The 22,500-nt window shown below is 41.2% G+C and overlaps 2 protein-coding genes across 2 annotated transcripts in view; both read left to right on the top strand.

Annotated features, from left to right (window-relative positions):
* Positions 1-2,040: 2,040 nt before the first annotated feature.
* On the top strand, positions 2,041-6,602 carry LOC310782392 (E3 ubiquitin-protein ligase TRIM35-like; the record flags this gene model as incomplete). Its single annotated transcript, XM_083643056.1, has 7 exons — positions 2,041-2,448; positions 2,900-2,995; positions 3,267-3,497; positions 3,611-3,633; positions 3,761-3,879; positions 4,001-4,190; positions 6,575-6,602. The coding sequence occupies 7 exons, from the start codon at positions 2,041-2,043 to the stop codon at positions 6,600-6,602; spliced, it is 1,095 nt and encodes a 364-aa protein (XP_083499182.1).
* A 5,914-nt stretch (positions 6,603-12,516) lies between these two features.
* The window catches only part of LOC310782393 (E3 ubiquitin-protein ligase TRIM35-like), a gene marked incomplete at both ends in the record, with an annotated part of 29,456 nt that continues 19,472 nt past the window's right edge, over positions 12,517-22,500 (top strand). The window contains 7 exons of the mRNA XM_083643057.1: positions 12,517-12,924; positions 13,105-13,200; positions 13,471-13,701; positions 13,815-13,837; positions 13,965-14,083; positions 14,205-14,341; positions 14,988-15,047. Of these exons, the coding sequence (XP_083499183.1) occupies positions 12,517-12,924; positions 13,105-13,200; positions 13,471-13,701; positions 13,815-13,837; positions 13,965-14,083; positions 14,205-14,341; positions 14,988-15,047 (1,074 nt within the window). The remainder of the gene's footprint in view (positions 12,925-13,104; positions 13,201-13,470; positions 13,702-13,814; positions 13,838-13,964; positions 14,084-14,204; positions 14,342-14,987; positions 15,048-22,500) is intronic.

Below are 22,500 nucleotides of genomic sequence, written 5' to 3' on the forward strand. Positions count from 1 at the left end.
CAGCTACACATCATCACAAACTTCAACACAATGCTGTTACAGTCCAGGCAGTTTTACAGAGTCACTGATATGAAAGCCTGAGCTGTGCATTCACCAGATAGCACCTAGCAATAGATTATCATGAACCTGTTTATGAATGTGCTGATGAACATCTTCCTTTTCTGTGTGACAGCTACACAAACAGTGACCAAATATCCTGATGGACTTTTTTAGCATCACAAGCTCAACCTGCCCAAAGGTCTATAAAGAAGGATTATATTCGTTCTAGGCTTATCGTTTTGCCCAAAATATTCTGCTCAATGCTTACAGTATTTAACTGATGGAAAATTACTGAAGAAATGAGAGAGAGAGAGAGAGAGAGAGAGAGAGAGACAGACAGACAGACAGACAGACAGACAGACAGACAGACATTTTGTCTCCATTCTACGTACAAGATTTCATTCTCTTCTTGCCTTTATAAGCATCTGCATCAGTCTGATCATCAGTCTTCAGAGACGAAAGTATTTTACTCACCAAGCCTTCAGTTCAGGCACAACTGAGCACAATCTTTTAAAAAACACAGACACTAAGGTGGTAGTAAATCAGGTAAAGGTGAGGGTTATTTCCTTCTCCAGTCTTTGGCTGCACCACAGGAGGAGCCAGGCTACCAGAGGAGAGTATGTCTTTAAATCTCACAAGCAGCAAAAGTGTGTGGGCGGGAAAGGGGGGGGGGGGATGCAGCACTCCACCCCTTTTTACACAAATACAGGAAGAAGCAACTTCAAGTCAGCTGCTAAAACTGCTTGAGTTCATGGACTTTTAAGAGAAAATAAGGAAGACAATCCAGGCAGCCAATAGGCTGTTTAATTCATTTATTTTTTACCAAGGAGGATTTACTGGGAACTTAAAATACTGAACCTCAGAGCTATGTAGCAGTGTGATGTTGTTACACTAGATTGGACTTTTATTTTTTCATTTGCATACAGGAGACTCTTATTTTGAAAGGGTAAAGTGACCAAACCATTCTGTTTATTTGTATGGGTGACTTCCTGGTTGTCTATTAATTATTTACGGGACACTGCGTCAGTTAATGGCGAGATGTATATTTCGGAAGTCATTACAAAGTAGATCAAGTTTGTGCAACACGTTTAGCATTTGAGTAGTGAATGTAAGGAAGAGTTGGTCGAGATGGACTAGTCCATAGCGTGCAGATCTTCCGCAACCCGCCAATTTGCGCTCACTCAATCTGCATTGGATTTTGAGAGAGACGGTATGCATTTCTATGTCTTGTCACTGTTTTAGTTAATTACAATATAGATAGTCTTTTTTACTTACCATTGATGGTATTGTTAATGCCAGTAATTAGTTCACGTTTGGTGCTGCAATTTCCATGTCTTGTTCATTCCTGTGCATCAAAGTTCTAGAAAACATGAAAGGAACTGTTAACCTACCTGTTGTTGCTTAGTCTTTATAGTGATGCACAGTTTACAAGATTTCCACCACTGTCATGTATTGAGAATAGTATTGCTGGTGATTAACAGGCGCTGTTGAGCATAATATGCAGACCTGCTGAATGCTGCATCCTGATCCATGTCCATTATTGCTCAATACAGGTATGTTGGGTGTTTGTTTTTATTTATTTTTATTTATTTAAAGGAACATTGCACACTTTTCTGTACCTTATTTTCTATGGTTTTTGTATAATTTATTTGAATGAAAAAGCACAATGGTGTCTTGTAACAATGTGGGTGTCACACTCACTGTGTGAAGGTGCCCAAAATGTAATCTGCATTGGATTTTGAGAGAGACGGTGCTGTTGAGCATAATATGCAGACCTGCTGAAAGCTGCATCCTGATCCATGTCCATTATTGCTGAATACAGATATTGATACCTCTACCCAGTTGTCGTGGCGTCTTCATTCCTACACACAACGCAGAGTGAACCCCGCTACAGCTACACAAACCAGAGTGAGCCTTTGAAAGTGAAAGTAAGTTGGTCCTCAGACAGCTCGTAGGCTACAGGAAAAGGCTGACAACCGTAACCCCAGAAGAGAAAACAAAATGGCTAGCAGCTTGTCTCTGCCTGAGGTGGATTGGACCTGCGCTGTATGCTGTGACATTTTTAGGGATCCTGTTGTCCTGCTGTGTGGTCACAGCTTCTGTAAAGTCTGTATTCAGGAATGGTGGAGGCAGAGTGGGGCCCAGACGTGTCCAGTCTGCAAGGAAATGTTTCCAATGCAGCAACGACCTCCTCGCAATCTGTCTTTGAAGAACCTGTCTGACAGCTTGAGACAAGAGAGGAGTCAGAGAGCTCCATCTGGACCTGAGCAGCTCTGCAGTCTGCACAGTGAGAAACTCAAGCTCTTCTGTCGGGACGACCAGCAGCCCATCTGTGTGGTCTGCAGGGATGCAAAGAAGCATAAGAAACATAACTGCGTACCCATCAGTGAAGCTGCACAAGACTATGAGGTGAGGCACACAGGTGAATGGTAAATGGTAAATGGCCTGCATTTATATAGCGCTTTTATCCAAAGCGCTTTACAATCAGTAGATAGTTTACATTCACCCATTCATACACCAATGGCGGCAGGCTACCACGCAGGGTGCCTACACACCATCGGGAGCAAGAAGGGTTAAGTGTCTTGCCCAAGGACACAACGACAGCAGCTGGGAGGGAGCGGGGATCGAACCGCCAACCCTTGCGTCATTGGCTGACCCGCTCTACCTCCTGAGCTAAAGCTGCCCCTGTGAAAATGGTGAAAATGGAAAGTTCAAAAGAGAGGGCTGCATGTGTCAATGTTAAAATTTGCCAATTTTTATGATTTTATAAATGAGTCTTCATATTGTCCATAGCAAACAAATGTCTTGTTCAACTGATCCATACGATATAATCAATGTGTGCATATCCTCTCATTTGCAGGCTGAATTTAAGCTCGCATTGATGCACTTAAAAACCAAACAGGAAGCATTTAAGTCCGAAAAACTCATCTGTGATAACATGGCCAGCCACATTAAGGTAAATTACTGATAGCTTATTGATATTTTTGTGAAAAATTTGTTTCAAATCTATTTTTCTCAAGCTTTACAAATATAATTAGTTTGTTTTGTTTGTTTTACAAAAAGCTGACATTTACCCAATTCTGTTTTGGACAGAGTTGACAAAATACCAACAAATCTCTGTTATGGATGTTAAAGTGACAATAGCTACTATTGGACTACTGTTTAATTACTAAATGATAAAGTGTTGAATAGTGAGTTTCAGCTGATCTTCATCTCAATGTTCTCAGCTCCAGGCCCAGCAGACAGAGAAGGGGTTAAAACAGGAGTTTCAGAAGCTGTACCAGTTCCTGCGAGCAGACGAGACCACGAGGATCAATGCACTGAGGAAAGAGGCGACAACCAAGAGTCAGGCCATGGCGATCAGGAGTGTGAATTTGACTTCAGAGATCTCCTCACTCACAGACAAGATCAGAGTCTTAGAGGAGGACATGAAAGCTGAAGACATCTCATTCGTGCTTGTAATCACTTCTATGATACATGTAGAATTTTCAATTTTAAGTTAAGATTGGAATAGTAATCTGACCAAATGAGAGATATTGACTGGTTGCCTTATTTTCTCATTTTTTGACAGAATGCCAAGTCCACTATGAAGAGGTAAGTTCACTTGCTGTGTGTCGTGTGTCTCATGCTCTGTGTGAGATCAGAACCACTCGCTGTGTGTCTCATGCTCTGTGTCAGATCAGAACCACTCCAGATATGTGACTATTTCATATTCCTGCAGATCCCAGTGCAACCTGCCAGATCCACTGACTCCATCAGGAGCTCTGATCGATGAGGCCAAACACCTGGGGAACCTGCTGTACACAGTCTGGGGGAAGATGAAGGAGATAATCAAATACAGTAAGCCATGCAACATGGTTTTTCATTGTTTGACATTCAAATCTGCAACAGTATTTACAGATAATTAATTTGCCTAATGATCAGCTCAGATACCTTTCCCCATTGTATCTTTCCCATCCAGCTCCTGTCATTCTGGACCCCAATACTGCCGACAAACTATTGATCATATCAGAGGATTTGACCCGTGTGACAAACAGTCAGAGAGTTCAGCAACTCCCCGACACCCCAGAGAGATGTTATGAGGCGGTCCGTGGTTCTGAAGGCTTTAGCTCTGGGCAACACAGCTGGGATGTAGAGGTGGGTGAGAACTGGTCTGTTGGTGTAACCGCTATAACTAAGAAACATCAGAAGAAGAAGGAGTGGGGCATCTACATGTCTGGATGCACTAGATTTCTTCATGAAATTACTCCATGGGATTATACAAAACTCATATTGGAATATTCCTTCCCGAAAAAGATCAGAGTTCAGCTAGATTATGACAAAGGAGAGGTGTCATTTTTTGACCTTGATAGGAACACACATGTGTGCACCATCAGGGACAGGGACACATTCACAGAACCAGTCTTCCCATATTTTAAAGGAATAACACAAATATTTCCAGTTGAATTGTCACTGATGATGACGACGACAAGACGACCCACATACAGGGCCGGTTCCAGAACAAGATGACTAGGGATGCATCCTAGATAGGAAGGGGTGCAGATGCCCGGCCGAAGGCTGGGCCACCGGCCGCTCGAAAAATGTGACGTTATTTTACTAAAAATAATGCATTTGACCATCATTTCAAGTAGAAGGATACCAAGAAGGATAAGCAAGAATATTTCAAGTGTTTCAAGTGCTTTACTGACATATTTGGAGCATATAATGATAATACAATTATTTCAACCTTAAAAGGTTACATATAGGTGCCGAAAAGCCATAAATTCACATCAAAGAACAAAGAAAAACAACAATTATAATTCAAGTTTAAACAGTAAGTGTGCAGCTGCAGCATTTATTAAATTTTTTTTTTTTTTTTTTACTTTACTTTTCAACTGAGCATGCAGACAATTAAAATAAGGGTGCAATGCGTGCTTTTGCACCCCCGTAGAACCCGGGCCTGCCCACATATAAAGCTTTTACATATGTTGAGTCACAGAAACATTAGGGGGGCCCTGGGATGGTTGTCACACTTTTTACTGTCATGTGAATTGCTCATCATCAACACATCTTACAATACTCATTCCCACATTAGAGGGAAGCTATAAGGTCTTGGCTTGAAATGGGTATAATCTTTATGCTTAAACTTTATTTTATCAGCATGTTATTAATATTAACCATCAAAGACACTCTGACACATTGTGAGACAACCATCTCCACCATGTTTGATGTGACTGAAAATTAGGCTCAAATTACAGCTATTGCCTTGCTCTTTTTAACAAGTGTTTGGTTATGAAATGCCTACAAACTTTTATAGCAAGAACTACACAAACATGAAAAAAATACTCTGACCGATAAAAATCACAAATGGTCAGAGAGAAATGAGCACATTTTCCCTCCAAATGTTCGATATCAACATGATGAAACAGGGCCCTCTAGTTTGGCTGTAATAAGCTAAACCAATCTGTGAGACAACCAACCCCGGTCTCCTACTGCAGTGGTCGAACAAGAAGATGTGACACTTGCCTTTTTTCTTTCAAATCTTAGACTTAGATGATGATCATGATGTGCAGATCAAACATATTTGCATAACTTATATTTCTGCAACTGGCTTGTGCTTGTTGCCATAATTAATAATTATTAACAAAATTGGACATATTTGTTTCTCTTTCAAGTTCTTCAGATGAAGTGTGGTCTTTTTCAGATTTCAACACACTTAGGTCTATTCTAATCTATCTGTCAACATTACTGTGTGAACCCTGTGTGTGCTGTCCATCAGCATTCAGGGTTTTTCCTATATAGTTTTTGATCATTCTAAAAGCAAAATTACATGAATACTAATATACCGGTACTAATACTAATTGTCTTTAAACTCTTATTCCTATTGGGATAAAAAAAAAAAAAGCCTACTGGACATTCTGAATGGACGAATTATGGTTTGATATTTTATCATCTCTGGTTTCATTTTGTTATCAAATGTATGTTATTTTGATCTGATTTGATATAATCAATTGTCAATAAGCTAATAAAATTGACTTTCAGAGTTGAGTCAAAAGAGAAAAATATCTATCTATGCATCTAAGTTGTATGTTTTTGCGTGCACAGCGTAATCCAGCATGAAAGAGTAGCTGCTTGTCATATTTTAATAGCATTCATCTGTCATCCCTGCCTAAACACATCACATGTGGGCAGCTTCCACAATGAAAATGTTACAGATCAATGCAGCTACACATCATCACAAACTTCAACACAAAGCTGTAGTCCAGGTAGTACAGAGCCCCTGATATGAAGGCCTGAGCTGTGCATTCACCATATTATTAACCTTATGTTCCAACAGAGGGGTCAGCCAGTTATACTTCCTCTTGTCTTTACACTTCCTGTGACAGTATAGTACTAGTAGTGACCAGGTAAGACAGACAGTGTTTTGAACAGGAAGTCATAACACAACTGGATCAAGTGGGCGGGGCTACATAAGGTGAATTATGCACTAGCAGCAATAGATTATCATACCTGTTTATGAATGTGCTGATGAACATCTTCCTTTTCTGTGTGACAGCTACACAAACAGCGACCAAATATCCTGATGGACTTTTTAGCATCACAACTGCTCAACCTGCTCAAAGGTCTATAAAGAAGGATCATTCTAGGCTTATGTTTTGCCCAACTGATGGTAAATCATTGAAGAAATAAAAGCGAGAGAGAGAGAGGCAGACAGACAATGTCATCACTGCAGTGTTTATTTTAATGATTTTGTTTCTTTTCAGTCTGGTGTCAGTGTTATCAGATTTATTTTAATCTATTTTCAGCTTTTTTCTATAATCTAGTTTGTGTCCTAAATAGCAGAAACAAAATTGTATCCGTAATCCCACAGTACAGAATACATGACATTATTTGGGTCAGTCTGCATTTTCATAATTTGCTGTATGTGAGAGAAGCATGGTTTTCAGGCTGGTGGATGGAAAATAGAAATTAGTGAGTGAAAACAAAATGTCTGTGGTTGAATGCCTCAGAACTCCTATTGGAATAAAAAGTACTGAAAATTATGCTATGAATGTGGATGTGCCAAAGGAAGATCTTTTATCATTTTTGGTTTCATTTTGTATCAATTATCAGTTATGTCATTATGATCTGATTTCATCAGCTTTTATCATAAACTACTAAAGCAAAAGACTTATGTGTTTAATTATGTACACACCATTCATTATCAGACTGATAAAACTAATAAAACAGACTGTATGAATGTACGTTTCACTATTAGTCGAAAGGAAAAAAGGACAAAACACTGGAAACAATGCTAATGCTTTTCATAAGCACCCCGCACTCACTCCCCATATCTATCCATCTATGTATGTATCTATCTATCTATCTATCTATCTATCTATCTATCTATCTATCTATCTATCTATCTATCCATCTATCTATCTATCTATCTATCAGGTCAAGAGAATACGAGGGATCAGCCGAGCAGCATTTTGGTAAACAAACCGCGTCACTGGGTGGCAACGGCAATGGAACCCTATGGAGCCTGAGCTTTGGGAGGCTTGAGTGTCTGACTCTAGCCGGCTGACCCTGTTTACATTTTAAAAACTTAAACACAACTTTAAGATGACATGCTTATACATAAAACTCTTGAGCTACTTCTGCTCTCGCTCAGAATGTCAAAATATAAGCGATGTGATGTATAGTTTTTGAGATATTAACGTTTGTTTGGCACAACTTATACTAGCTAACCGCCGCGGGGTTCCGCATTTCTGGGTGGCAGCGACGTCACGCTGATTCGTCCTATAAATGACACATAGAAGTGGTACACATCAACTGAAAGCTGCCAACCTGAAGATTAATTTTCAGCCCGCTCTCAATGCGACGGTACCTTGTGCGTTTTATTGAACACGCCACGGACGGAACATTAAAAAGCACTCTGCACGTGTCGGGGTCAGACAAAGGTCAAGTTTGTCCAGCCAATGGGGGCTGGAGCTGGTCTTCCAAAGAGGAAAAGAGCCTTTCTCTCTCCTTGGTTATGTAGTCCGGTCAAGGGATGCCAGGGAAGGCTTGGGGGAGACCCTTCCCCTCGGAGACCCCCGGGGAGACCCCAGTGGTCAGCTTCCACAATGACAATTTTACAGATCATTCAGCTACACATCATCACAAACTTCAACACAAAGCTGTAGTCCAGGCAGTTTTACAGAGTGCCTGATATGAAGACCTGAGCAGTGCATTCACCAGGTAGCACCTAGCAATAGATTATCATGAACATACCTGTTTATGAATGTGCTGATGAACATCTTCCTTTTCTGTGTGACAGCTACACAAACAGTGACCAAATATCCTGATGGACTTTTTTAGCATCACAAGCTCAACCTGCCCAAAGGTCTATAAAGAAGGATTATATTCGTTCTAGGCTTATCGTTTTGCCCAAAATATTCTGCTCAATGCTTACAGTATGTAACTGATGGAAAATTACTGAAGAAATGAGAGAGAGAGAGAGACAGACAGACAGACAGACATTGTCTCCATTCTACGTACAAGATTTAATTCTCTTCTTGCCTTTATAAGCATCTGCATCAGTCTGATCATCAGTCTTCAGAGACAAAAGTATTTCACTCACCAAGCCTTCAGTTCAGGCACAACTGAGCACAATCATTTAAAAAACACAGACACTAAGGTGGTAGTAAATCAGCTAAAGGTGAAGGTTATTTCCTTCTCCAGTCTTTGGCTGCACCACAGGAGGAGCCAGGCTACCAGAGGAGAGTAGGTATTAGTCCAGGCATTTTACGCAAATATGTGGGTCAACCTCACACTAATTGCAACAAAACCAAACTCAACTGATTTTGTATCCTCAATATGTCCTCAATGAAGGAAAAAAAGTGTTAAGGAAATGTATGAAGGGAAAGTTTTGAAAATGACCTAAATATGATGGTAGCCTATGAAAGCCTATGGAAGCCTTTTTTTTTTTTTTAATGTGCCATAAATCTCATCACTTATATCCTGTATGTGTTTTTTGCTTCAAGGAGAAAAATAAATAAATAAATAAATAAAAATGTTAAAAAATAAATAAATAAACGTTTTTGGTTGCATCATATGGGTCATTTTCAAAAATTTCCCTTCATACATTTCCTTAACGCTTTTTTTCCTTCATTGAGGACATATTGAGGATACAAAATCAGTTGAGTTTGGTTTTGTTGCAATTAGTGTGAGGTCAAGTGACATTTTTACTGGACTATATGTCTTTAAAGGAGAACTAACCTCCAAAACACTTTTTTTCAGCTTTTAACCAATATATATGACTTTGGGGGTGATGTGTGAAGAATTCTGGTCAGAATTTCCACATTTGACACCAAACTGTTGCCATTTTACCATTTGTATCATTTTTCAGCAGCATACCTGGCATAAGCGCCCTCTAAGGGTCAAAGACTGCTTTTTTTTTTCTCAAATGAATGGGAGATTAGGGGCACACTGACGTCACAGTGCCCCCAAAGACTATGGGATTTCAAGATAATTACTCCCCTACCCCCCCTGTATCCTTTTGGCTCCTCAGAACTCCAAGCCTATTACTATTGAAGTTTGCTCTTAAAATACTGAACCAAACGTCGTCAAAGTTGGCACATGTCTTAATTATAGTTAGTTTCCCGCTGAATGTGTCACTACTTTATTAATATCTTACCTGGATAAGCTCGAATGATGATGTATATATTATCAGTCCGAGTTGGAAGCAGCTGTCTCCAGCCAGGCAGGCGGGAGAGAGTCGTACTGTAAACCTCATGCACTAGCTCCAAGCTCCGCGGGCGCGCGCAGCAGAGCAGGCAGCCTGCACTGCGCTGAGAGGAAAAAACTTTTGCACAACTTTTAACAAGAATCACGAAAAGCCCCCAAACTAAAATGAAAAAGGGACTATATGGCAACTTGGACGAGGGAATGACGTAGAGAAATCTCGCATTGTGTTACCCCAGAACGGGGGGTTTGTCGTATTGTGCGGTGTGCTGCTGTAACGAGCCCATGCCACTTTGCTCTCGTAACGTAGTTTAACACACTGCCATAGAGTTACATGCAGAAAAATAATTAAATTTCTAGTTCGCCACTGAATTACCAAATTGATATAACTTTCAACCATTTTGAGCAAAGCTCTTTCCATACAGGCCACCAGCGTTGGCTAATTGTTGATATTTATACAGATATGGCCCCTCTCAAATAAATTATTTTTGAGGCAATAGGCAAACTGTAATGGCGTCGATTTCCGAAAAAAAATCTGGACTTCAACACAGCCAAAGAGTCCAGTATAGACAAGAGCATATGTCATTTCTTGGTTTTTTCCATAGGTATTTTCAAATCACTGTTCTAATACATATCTAGGGGGTTAGTCCCCCTTTAAATCTCACAAGCAGCAAAAGTGTGTGGGCGGAAAGGGGGGGGGGGATGCAGCACTCCACCCCTTTTTACACAAATACAGGAAGAAGCAACTTCAAGTAAGCTGCTAAAACTGCTGGGCCCCGTTCCAATACCCATACTTCCATACTATTTAGTAGGCAAAAAAAGATTTAGTATGTCCCAATACATAGTATGTCAGATGCAGTATGCCAAGAGTACCAGGATGTTGTACTACATCAGCTCCTATTTCGAAGTATGCATCGATGCATGCTGCTTCAGCCAAACTTCCCCACAATCCTTTGCGCAGCAGGAAGTTATGTCTTCTTCTTCTTCTTCTAATGTTTTATGGCGGTTGGCAAACAACCTTTTGTGCATTACCGCCACCTACTGGAGTTACGTCGCACTGACTGAGCTGCATGTTCATGAATGAGATAATTAACTTTAAGAAAGCCTTGAAATATGTTAAAACCAAACAAGCATGGTGTGTACCAAAACATGCATATCTTGATTCCTGTTTAGATCTCTGACTTAATGTTTTTGCTTTATTTATTTTATTTTGTTTATTTGATTGTCTGTTCCAATTTTGTAAATGTTTAGTCTGAATTTTTTGTATAATGTACTGTTTGTTACTGCCAGACTTTGTTTATTGAAAAAAAAAAAAAAAAAAAAAAAAAAACTCAAATGTGGCGCTGCAGACGTCGGCGGAAGTGAGCAAGAGGTCGGAGTTCAGGAAGCTCACGTGACGACAGATGTAGTGTGTCCCAATAGTATGCATTTTGCATGCATGCTGCACACTACAATCCATACTTTGTGAGGGCAGCGGCAGTACATACTACAAGAAAGAAGTACAAGTATGGGTATTGGAACGGGGCCCTTGAGTTAATGGACTTTTAAGAGAAAATAAGGAAGACAATCCAGGCAGCCAATAGGCTGTTTAATTCATTTATTTTTTTACCAAGGAGGATTTACTGGGAACTTAAAATACTGAACCTCAGAGCTATGTAGCAGTGTGATGTTGTTACACTAGATTGGACTTTTATTTTCATTTGCATCCAGGAGACTCTTATTTTGAAAGGGTAAAGTGACCAAACCATTCTGTTTATTTGTATGGGTGACTTCCTGGTTGTCTATTAATTATTTACGGGACACTGCGTCAGTTAATGGCGAGATGTATATTTCGGAAGTCATTACAAAGTAGACCAAGTTTGTGCATCACGTTTAGCATTTGAGTAGTGAATGTAAGGAAGAGTTGGTCGAGATGGACTAGTCCATAGCGTGCAGATCTTCCACAACCCGCCAATTTGCGCTCAATCTGCATTGGATTTTGAGACTGAGAGAGACGGTATGCATTTCTATGTCTTGTCACTGTTTTACTTAATTACAATATAGATAGTCTTTTTTACTTACCATTGATGGTATTGTTAATGCCAGTAATTAGTTCACGTTTGGTGCTGCAATTTCCATGTCTTGTTCATTCCTGTGCATCAAAGTTCTAGAAAACATGAAAGGAACTGTTGTAGCCTACCTGTCGTTGCTTAGTCTTTATAGTGATGCACAGTTTACAAGATTTCCACCACTGTCATGTATTGAGAATAGTATTGCTGGTGATTAACAGGTGCTGTTGAGCATAATATGCAGACCTGCTGAAAGCTGCATCCTGATCCATGTCCATTATTGCTCAATACAGGCATGTTGGGTGTTTGTTTTTATTTATTTTTTATTTATTTAAAGGAACATTGCACACTTTTCTGTACCTTATTTTCTATGGTTTTTGTATAATTTATTTGAATGAAAAAGCACAATGGTGTCTTGTAACAATGTGGGTGTCACACTCACTGTGTGAGGGTGCCCAAAATGTAATCTGCATTGGATTTTGAGAGAGACGGCGCTGTTGAGCATAATATGCAGACCTGCTGAAAGCTGCATCCTGATCCATGTCCATTATTGCTCAATACAGATATTGATACCTCTACCCAGTCGTCGTGGCGTCTTCATTCCTACACACAACGCAGAGTGAACCCCGCTACAGCTACACAAACCAGAGTGAGTCTTTGAAAGTGAAAGTAAGTTGGTCCTCAGACAGCTCGTAGGCTACAGGAAAAGGCTGACAACCGTAACCCCAGAAGAGAAAACAAAATGGCTAGCAGCTTGTCTCTGCCTGAGGTGGATTGGACCTGCGCTGTATGCTGTGACATTTTTAGGGATCCTGTTGTCCTGCTGTGTGGTCACAGCTTCTGTAAAGTCTGTCTTCAGGAATGGTGGTTGCAGAGTGGGGCCCAGACGTGTCCAGTCTGCAAGGAAATGTTTCCAATGCAGCAACGACCTCCTCGCAATCTGTCTTTGAAGAACCTGTCTGACAGCTTGAGACAAGAGAGGAGTCAGAGAGCTTCATCTGGACCTGAGCAGCTCTGCAGTCTGCACAGTGAGAAACTCAAGCTCTTCTGTCGGGACGACCAGCAGCCCATCTGTGTGGTCTGCAGGGATGCAAAGAAGCATAAGAAACATAACTGCGTACCCATCAGTGAAGCTGCACACGACTATGAGGTGAGGCACACAGGTGAAAATGGAAAGTTCAAAAGAGAGGGCTGCATGTGTCAATGTTAAAATTAATTTTGGGTTTGCCAATTTTTATGATTTTATAAATGAGTCTTCATATTGTCCATAGCAAACAAATGTCTTGTTCAACTGATCCATACTGTATAATCACTGTGTGCACATTTGCAGGGTGAATTTGAGATCGCACTGATGCACTTAAAAACCAAATGGGGGGCATTTATGTCCGAAAAACTCAACTGTGATAAAATGGCCAGCCACATTAAGGTAAATTACTGATAGCTTATTGATATTTTTGTGAAAAATTGTTTCAAATCTATTTTTCTCAAGCTTTACAAATATAATTAGTTTGTTTTGTTTGTTTTACAAAAAGCTGACATTTACCCAATTCTGTTTTGGACAGAGTTGACAAAATACCAACAAATCTCTGTTATGGATGTTAAAGTGACAATAGCTACTATTGGACTACTGATTAATTACTAAATGATAAAGTGTTGAATAGTGAGTTTCAGCTGATCTTCATCTCAATGTTCTCAGCTCCAGGCCCAGCAGACAGAGAAGAGGTTAAAACAGGAGTTTCAGAAGCTGTACCAGTTCCTGCGAGCAGACGAGACCACGAGGATCGATGCACTGAGGAAAGAGGCGACAACCAAGAGTCAGGCCATGGCGATCAGGAGTGTGAATTTGACTTCAGAGATCTCCTCACTCACAGACAAGATCAGAGTCTTAGAGGAGGACATGCAAGCTGAAGACATCTCATTCGTGCTTGTAATCACTTCTATGATACATGTTGAATTTTCAAGATTAAGTTAAGATTGGAATAGTAATCTGACCAAATGAGAGCTATTGACTGGTTGCCTTATTTTCTCTTTATTTGACAGAATGCCAAGTCCACTATGAAGAGGTAAGTTCACTTGCTGTGTGTCGTGTGTCTCATGCTCTGTGTGAGATCAGAACCACTCGCTGTGTGTCTCATGCTCTGTGTGAGATCAGAACCACTCCAGATATGTGACTATTTCATATTCCTGCAGATCCCAGTGCAACCTGCCAGATCCACTGACTCCATCAGGAGCTCTGATCGACGAGGCCAAACACCTGGGGAACCTGCTGTACTCAGTCTGGCGGGAGATTAAGGAGATAATCAAATACAGTAAGCCATGCAACATGGTTTTTCATTGTTTGACATTCAAATCTGCAACAGTATTTACAGATAATTAATTTGCCTAATGATCAGCTCAGATACCTTTCCCCATTGTATCTTTCCCATCCAGCTCCTGTCATTCTGGACCCCAATACTGCCGACAAACTATTGATCGTATCAGACAGTGGCGTGCCTGACCAAGTTGGTGCCCTAGGCAAGATTTTTGCTGGTGCCCGCCCCCGCTCCCGCCCCCCGCTCCCGCCCCCCGTCCCCCCCCACTCCCGCCCCCCGTCCCCCCCCACTCCCGCCCCCCGTCCCCCCCCACTCCCGCTCCCACCCCCCGTCCCCCCCCACTCCCGCCCCCCGTCCCCCCCCACTCCTGCCCCCCGCCGCCCCCCCACTCCCGCCCCCCGCCCCCCCCCCCGCCCATATCGCAGCTAATTCCACCACTGCAGTGCAGCCTCAGAATCGCCCTTCCCCAGTGGCGCTGGAAGTACTTTTAGGTAGGGGGTGCTGTAAGGAGGGGACTCTCGGTGCTGCAGCGCCGACGAAAATTTGAAGTTTTTTGGACTTTCATCCATATTTAGAAGAATATTTAATTTTAAATTAACATTGGGATTATACTGTTGTGATGTCATTATTCAGTATCTTCTCCTTTTCTCACTCACTTTCATGTAAGCCCCTCTCTCCCTTTAGTCTTTTTACACTACAACAGACAGCAACACAGGCATAAACACTGAACTTATTATTATTATTATGGAAAACCAGATTATGATGAAAATCAAACACTTTTGAAGTATGAAATAAGATTAGAGCTGGGAAGCACAAACTGTTTTTTGATGCATTTTGTTGGTGGTATAAACACAAGACAGCCAAATCCAACAATTTCAAAAATCCCATTTCTTGCCACCAGGGGGTGCTGCAGCACCCTCCGCACCCACCTTCCCCCAGTCTGGAAAAAAGCTCCAAGCAGGTAGAAGGGGGCGTGGCCGCGCAGGGGGTGGGGTGGTATGGATTAGGGACCATGGTGAAAGTGCTGCAGCCCAGGCAGCCAGAAAGCCAGAATTAGAAAAATTTTTTCATTATTATTTAAAGACTTAAGACGTTGTTGTGTTTATTTTTTGTCTACTATTGTAAAATAATAGTAGGCCTATTATCATGAAAAAGTATTTGTAAAAAAAAAAAAAAAAAAAAACATTCCCCCCCCCCCCCCCCCCCTCTCTGGCGCCCCTAACGGCTCAAGCGCCCCTAGCATTTGCCTAGTTCGCCTAATGGACGGCACGCCACTGATATCAGAGGATTTGACCCGTGTGACAAACAGTCCGAGAGATCAGCAACTCCCCGACAGCCCAGAGAGAATAAGTCAGTTTTACATGGAGGTCCTTGGTTCTGAAGGCTTTAGCTCTGGGAAACACAGCTGGGATGTAGAGGTGGGTGGGAACTGGTCTGTTGGTGTAACCGCTACAACTAAGAAACATCAGAAGGAGAAGGAATGGGGCATCTACATCAGTAGCGTAGCCAGACTTGGCTCATTGGGTGTGCCACAGAAAGCCAGGGTATGCCAGGGGGCGGACCATTTGAAAAGACCCCAAAAAAAATTGGGTCTTTTCAAACCAGATTTAGAGGAATATTTGTGTGTTGTTTGCTCCTTTTCACACTCATTATTAGCAGGTAGAAGCAGTCAATTAAATTGTATTTTTTGGCAACATGTAAAACCACTTTGTTTAGTATCTCAAAAAAGTCTCACCTACTTTTTCCAATGAGTGTTCTAGTCGGGAAAGAACGCAAATTTGGTTGGCATGAAGGTTCGTCTACTGCAGAGAGATCTGTAGCGTTCTCAGTGTCCTCTGGCTCTGCACAAACCTCCAGTGTGTTGTTGGCTGCGTTCCCCGCTGTTAGGCTCGTTTGAGATGAGCAAATTCTGCGCAGATTCGACCAGCGCCTTGCTTGCCCCGTTGCATGATGGTTAGAAAGTTGTCCGACTTGCTCCGTCCTGCCCGACTGCGTGAGTCATGTGACTCTCGCGAGAGCGAGGCGGGTGCAGATTTGGAGCGCCGCAGTTGCTCCCCACCAACTGCGCCCGACTGTGGCTGACAGAGGATGACGAGAAACGCATCAAGCTGAGCGCCCATTGGTTCAACACAGGTGCATCACAAACCCACAGTGAAGTGTAGAAACTTCAATTTTATATCTATTCCAAGCTGTCACTCCATATTTTACATAAATACCACCTGGAATGCCTACATTAAAATAAAAATAAGGAATCTGAAGATCTGTGTTATTTGAGCAGTGAGTGTGGGTGGCGCTAATGCATGTTTTAATTTGTTTACAAACCGCTGTTAAACCAAACTGTAGAAGAAGAAAAGCAGCAGCGAGTGTGCCGACTGTGTTCGACTCGGGTGTTCGACTTGTTGACGCCTCGCCTGACTGTGCTCGCCTGCTCTCGCCTGCTTTCCAGGCGAGGCGACAGTCATCTCAAACGAGCCTTATAGTCATTGTTTCGGCTGCATCATCTTCTTCATAATCATCTGTCTCTTCTCCACTGTACACCACCAATACAGGTGCGGGAAGGGTGCACTACAATCCGCACTTGTTGAGGGGGAGGGTGACAACGAGTCATCTTCTTCCTCGTCGTCAAAGCGACGTTTCTTGCCTTTGCCGAAAAAGCTTAAAAGCGAGCTTTGTTTCATGTCTTCTTGATTTGCGCTGCTGCTGCTGCTACAGCTGTGCGTGCATTTGTTTACTTTACGTGGACGACAGCTTAACTATTCCCATGATGCTCCGGGGCACATAGGTCAGCGGAGCGTGATTTCTATTCGCACATAGGATAAGTTGGACACAGTGCATGACAGCGTTGATGTGTTTTGCAGACAAAACAAAAAACCTTTTTTACCCCATTTTTTTTGGGTGTGCCAGCGGCCTGTCTGGGTGGCATTGGCACACCCTAGCACACCCGTGGCTACGCGCCTGATCTACATGTGTGTATGCACTGGATTTCTTCGTGAAATTACTCCATGGGATTATACAAAACTCGTATTGGAAGATTCCTTCCTGAAAAAGATCAGAGTTCAGCTAGATTATGACAGGTGGATTAGGAAAGGCGTCATTTTTTTACCTTGATAGACACATGTGTGCACCATCAGGGACAGGGACACATTCACAGAACCAGTCTTCCCATATTTTAAAGGAATAACACAAATATTTCCAGTTGAATTGTCACTGATGATGAGGTTAGCAAAAATAAGTACACTTCAAGTTTATTTTATTAAGTAAACTTAAGTAAAGACCAAGTGTACTTTTATGCAAGTATACTTATATACTCAAGTATACTTTATGCACCAAGTATACTAATATCAATATACTAGTAGTATACTCCAAGTGTACTTGCCTAATACTTCTTGACACTAAATTGGCCCAATTCAGTATACTTTATGCACCAAGTATACTAATATAAATATACTAGTAGTATACTCCCAAGTGTACTTGCCTAATACTTCTTGACACTAAATTGGCACTAAATCGGCCCAATTCAGTATACTAGTAGTATACTTAAGCAATATCACACGAGAGGGAGTGCATTGTTGGCTAATATTGGCACTGCTGTGATTCGGTCGCAGGCACGAGGCCGAGTGCCGTAGATAATTTTTATTCATTTTAAGTTTAAAATAAGTATACTAAAGTATACTAATTGTACACTTGTATAAACTTCTTTTTGCTACCATCCCCACCATGTTTGATGTGACTGAAAATTAGGCTCAAATTACAGCTATTGCCTTGCTCTTTTTAACAAGTGTTTGGTTATGAAATGCCTACAAAAAAATACTCTGACCCATAAAAATCACAAAATTCCACCTCACCTCAATGTTTTGTCTGTCTTCCACAAAATGGTCAGAGAGAAATGAGCACATTTTCCCTCCAAATGTTCGATATGAACATGATGAAACAGGGCCCTCTAGTTTGGCTGTAATAAGCCAAACCAACCTGTGAGACAACCAACCCCGCGGTCTCCTACTGCAGTGGTCGAACAAGAAGATGTGACACTTGCCTTTTTTCTTTTCAATCTTAGACTTAGATGATGATCATGATGTGCAGATCAAACATATTTGCATAACTTATATTTCTGCAACTGGCTTGTGCTTGTTGCCATAATTAATAATTATTAACAAAATTGTACATAATTGTTTCTCTTTCAAGTTCTTCAGATGAAGTGTGGTCTTTTTCAGATTTCAACACACTTAGGTCTATTCTAATCTATCTGTCAACATTACTGTGTGAACCCTGTGTGTGCTGTCCATCAGCATTCAGGGTTTTTCCTATATAGTTTTTGATTATTCTGAAAGCAAAATTACATGATGGATCGAGTATATACTAATTGTCTTTAAACTCTTATTCCTATTGGGATAAAAAAAAAAGCATAGATGCAATTAATTAATGATAACCCACCTTTTGAAGAATATAATGGAGTGAAACAGTTGCAATTAGTGCCTCCTGAGCAGATTATTTTAACATTTAATTTATTTTCATGAATTATTCAGGCTTTTTTCCATTGTCCCCTTTCTCTCAAGTACCCCCTGTAGTACCTCCACGTACCCCTAGGGGTACACGCACCCCAGTTTGGGAACCACTGATCATTCTAGGCTTATGTTTTGCCCAACTGATGGTAAATCATTGAAGAAATGAGAGCGAGAGAGAGAGAGGCAGACAGACAGTTATAATCTAGTTTGTGATCCTTCTAAAAAGCAGAAACAAAATTTATAATAATTTGCTGTATGTGAGAGAAGCATGGTTTTCAGGCTGGTGGATGGAAAATAGAAATTAGTGAGTGAAAACAAAATGTCTGTGGTTGAATGCCTCAGAACTCCTATTGGAATAAAAAGTACTGACAATTATGATATGAATGTGGATGTGCCAAAGGAAGATCTTTTATCATTTCTGGTTTCATTTTGTATCAATTATCAGTTATGTCATTTTGATCTGATTTCATTAGCTGTGATTTCATCAGCTTTTATCATAAACTACTAAAGCAATTAAATGGACTTATGTGTTTAATTATGTACACACCATCAGACTGATAAAACTAATAAAACAGACTGTATGAATGTACGTTTCATTATTAGTCGAAAGGAAAAAAGGACAAAACGCTGGAAACAATGCTAAAAAGAAGCATTGGATTATCCTGTTTGACTTCCAGCATCAAATAACTGCCACTTAGAACTGCTCAGATACACATTGATGTCCTTGGGCATCTCTGAGACATACAGTATGTCCTGTCAAATGTTTTCTGTGTGATTTGTCTTCACGTACAAGTTGGTCTTCAAGTACATCGATTAGTCATTTATTTGGAACTTGAAGTTGCTCTTCAAGAAACGCAGAAACATTTTGGGAGATTAGATTAGAAGGAAAGCTGACAGAATAGACTCGCTCACTGCATAGTAATTTAAGGAAGACTCCTTAGACTGAGACTTGTGAAAATATAATTTTCTTTTATTTGCCCATAAAGTGCTCGGTGCTCATAGTGAAAATGAAAAAGCAAACGTTTCGGTCCTAGGACCTTCGTCAGTGCTTGGACACCAAGCACTGACGAAGGTCGTAGGACCGAAACGTTTGCTCCTCAGTCTAAGGAGTCTTCCTTAAATTACTATGCAGTGAGCGAGTCTATTCTGTCAGCTTTCCTTCATTTCCTCTGGACCACCGCACCTGCAGCCAAACCAGAAAAAGGGACAAACAAAGGCGCAACAGTTTTCTCCAAAGGGAGATTAGATTTGCCATGAAAAATAAAAAAAAATACAGAATTAGTCAACATGTTTCGGCCAACGCAGTGGCCTTCATCAGGACAAGCTAGTGGCCTGATGAAGGCCACTGCGTTGGCCGAAACATGTTGACGCTTTTATACTTTTATTGTTCCAGTATGAACTAGCACTATTATTAAAGCCTTTTAACTTATTAAAGAAGAGTGCCTTGGATTCTGTATTTTTTTGGATTTCTCTGCTGCCACACCCATGCTTCATCCAAAGAGCACCTTCGTGTGACTATTGCCTCACTGTTTTTTGAACGCCGTAGCCCTCCTCATCTCTTCTTTGATTAGATTTGCCATATTCTCGATGAGAAGATAGATGCATTTCTCTGTGTGCAAAAGTAGTTACGTGCTACCTGCTATTAGCTTAGCACAATGACTGGTAGTCTGCGGTATTGGGCTAGCCTACCCCCGTTGGTCACCAAATTCACCGAATACACATTCCAACAGCGCCAAAACGCTCCCATGTACTCTTATGTACATGTTGTGACTCATGCATTCACCACATTATGAAATAACGAAAAATTACGAGACATTGTAATTTACGAAGCAAATACATTCCTGAAGAAAACCGGACGCTCCGGTTATGTATTTTGCTTCATAAAATTACAATGTCTCATAATTTTATGTTATTATTTCATAATGTGGTGAGTGCACGAATCACAACTGTACATATACATCAGAGCGTTTTGGTGCTGAGTAAGCCCCTGGGCCTTTTCTAGGCCCGGCCCTCCTGATCTGCCAAAAAATAGTAAAAGCCAGTATTTAGTGTGCTATGGCACATATAGTTTTACAGATCCATATAGTTATGGGGAAATCCTGGCTAGCTGGAGTAGCATACCTCTGATGCTGAGGTTTGCTCATTATGGTTGAGAATAAATTGTAAGCAAGTTTAAAAAAACAAAACAAAATGCAGCTCTCATCCCAGTCCAAACGGCTTCCCGAAGAATCTCCACTATTCCCACAATGCACTGGTGTGGCTGATGTGTGTGCCCGTACATAGGCTACACAAGCACACATAGCACAAGGATGACTCACCATGAGGCAATACGCTCCTGGTGAAATCACTAGCATACTGGCATCTCTCTCTCCCTCTCTCTCTCTCTGTCTCTCTCTCTCTCTCTCACACACACACACACACACACACACCCAGAGACGCTCACACACACGAGGCTGAATCCATATGATACTGAATCTCAGTGGTATTACAGCTGGAATGCCTGCTATGTTTTTCCAACTAATGAAGGAATGAAGAAAAACAAACAGTGGGGCCAAATTAAAAGAGGAAAAGAGAGCGAGAGAAGAGAACGACACTGAGGGAGAAAGGAAATTAGAGAGAGAGAGAGAGAGAGAGAGAGAGGGGGGGGGAGGGACATCCAGGCATCTGCCATATTCCACATGTATCCTCTGCATGTTGGAGCTACATAATGGCTTGTGAATCCACTTTTCCCAGGGCTAATGAAGGCTGCAGATTAGAGACTGACTGACACATCTGTTCAAATTTAGTCTTAAGTGGATAATTTTTTGTTATTTATCCTGGGTACCCGATTTAAATCCCAAACTTTAAAAGTCTGTCCCTTAGTGCATACTGTAGGAAATATGCAAATCTAAGATGGTGACAATTTCAGCGATATCCATTTTGGAGTAATTTTGCTACCTGCGATTCTATTTAAACAACCGGTTCTATCCTCAAAAATATTTGGTATAAGCATGATTCCCAGAGTTACAAGTAATCCCTCAAAGTGCTTATACTGCAATGCCAGCAATCATTTTGTATAGAGTCAAAATTTCTGAATTTTTCCTTATTTTCTTTTGACTTCTTCAGTTACAAGCATTATTATTCCTGCATAAACCATTCCTTCAGCTCAAAGGAATTACAGCAAGCCAGCATAGCACAAACTTTTTTTTTTTTTTTTTTCAAAATCCCTTTTTGAAAGATCAATCACTCCCTGCTGACCAAAGAGTACAGAGTCGAATACGTCAGATGTTATTTTACTGAACGTCCCATTTTTCTACTGCTCCCTTGAAATAAACACATTCGTCTAAAGCGTTTCAAAGCACCGGGCATTGTTTTTGTAACTGCCTTAAAAACTCTGTGGAAATTAGTTTTGTCCCAAAACAGTGCAAAGTGAATCCATCACTTTTGGCGGCGCCGTTTTTACTTTCACGATAAAAAAAAAAGAAAAAATGTGTGTGTGTGTGTGTGTGTGTGTGTGTGTGTGTGTCTGTGCCTGTGTGTGCGTGTGCGTGTGTGCACATGGGTTCATGTTAAATGTGTGTTGAACATGACTTTATAAGAGTAAAATATATGTCATCCATACATCACAAGCCAGAGCAACAGGGAGAGAGAGACAGAGACAGAGACAGAGAAAATGAATGAGGGGACATGGAGAGAGATCAAAGAGGATGAACTCTTGCGACAATATGGCTCTGGACCGGAGCCAAAACAGTAAGTAGAGACAGCGAGTCTGAGAGAGAGAGAGAGAGAGACAAACAGAAAGAGAGACTATAAGGAGAGACAGCGAAAGATAGGCAGGGATGAGCCAATATGGCCCCCAGGTTTGAGACAGAAGACATACAGTTACTCTGTCTGGAGTAGCACCTATGTAGCTTGGCTTGGCCTCAATGGCCT

The sequence above is a fragment of the Poromitra crassiceps genome (assembly GCF_964638095.1).
Source record: "Poromitra crassiceps genome assembly, chromosome: 9".
NCBI classification, from domain to species: domain Eukaryota; kingdom Metazoa; phylum Chordata; class Actinopteri; order Beryciformes; family Melamphaidae; genus Poromitra; species Poromitra crassiceps.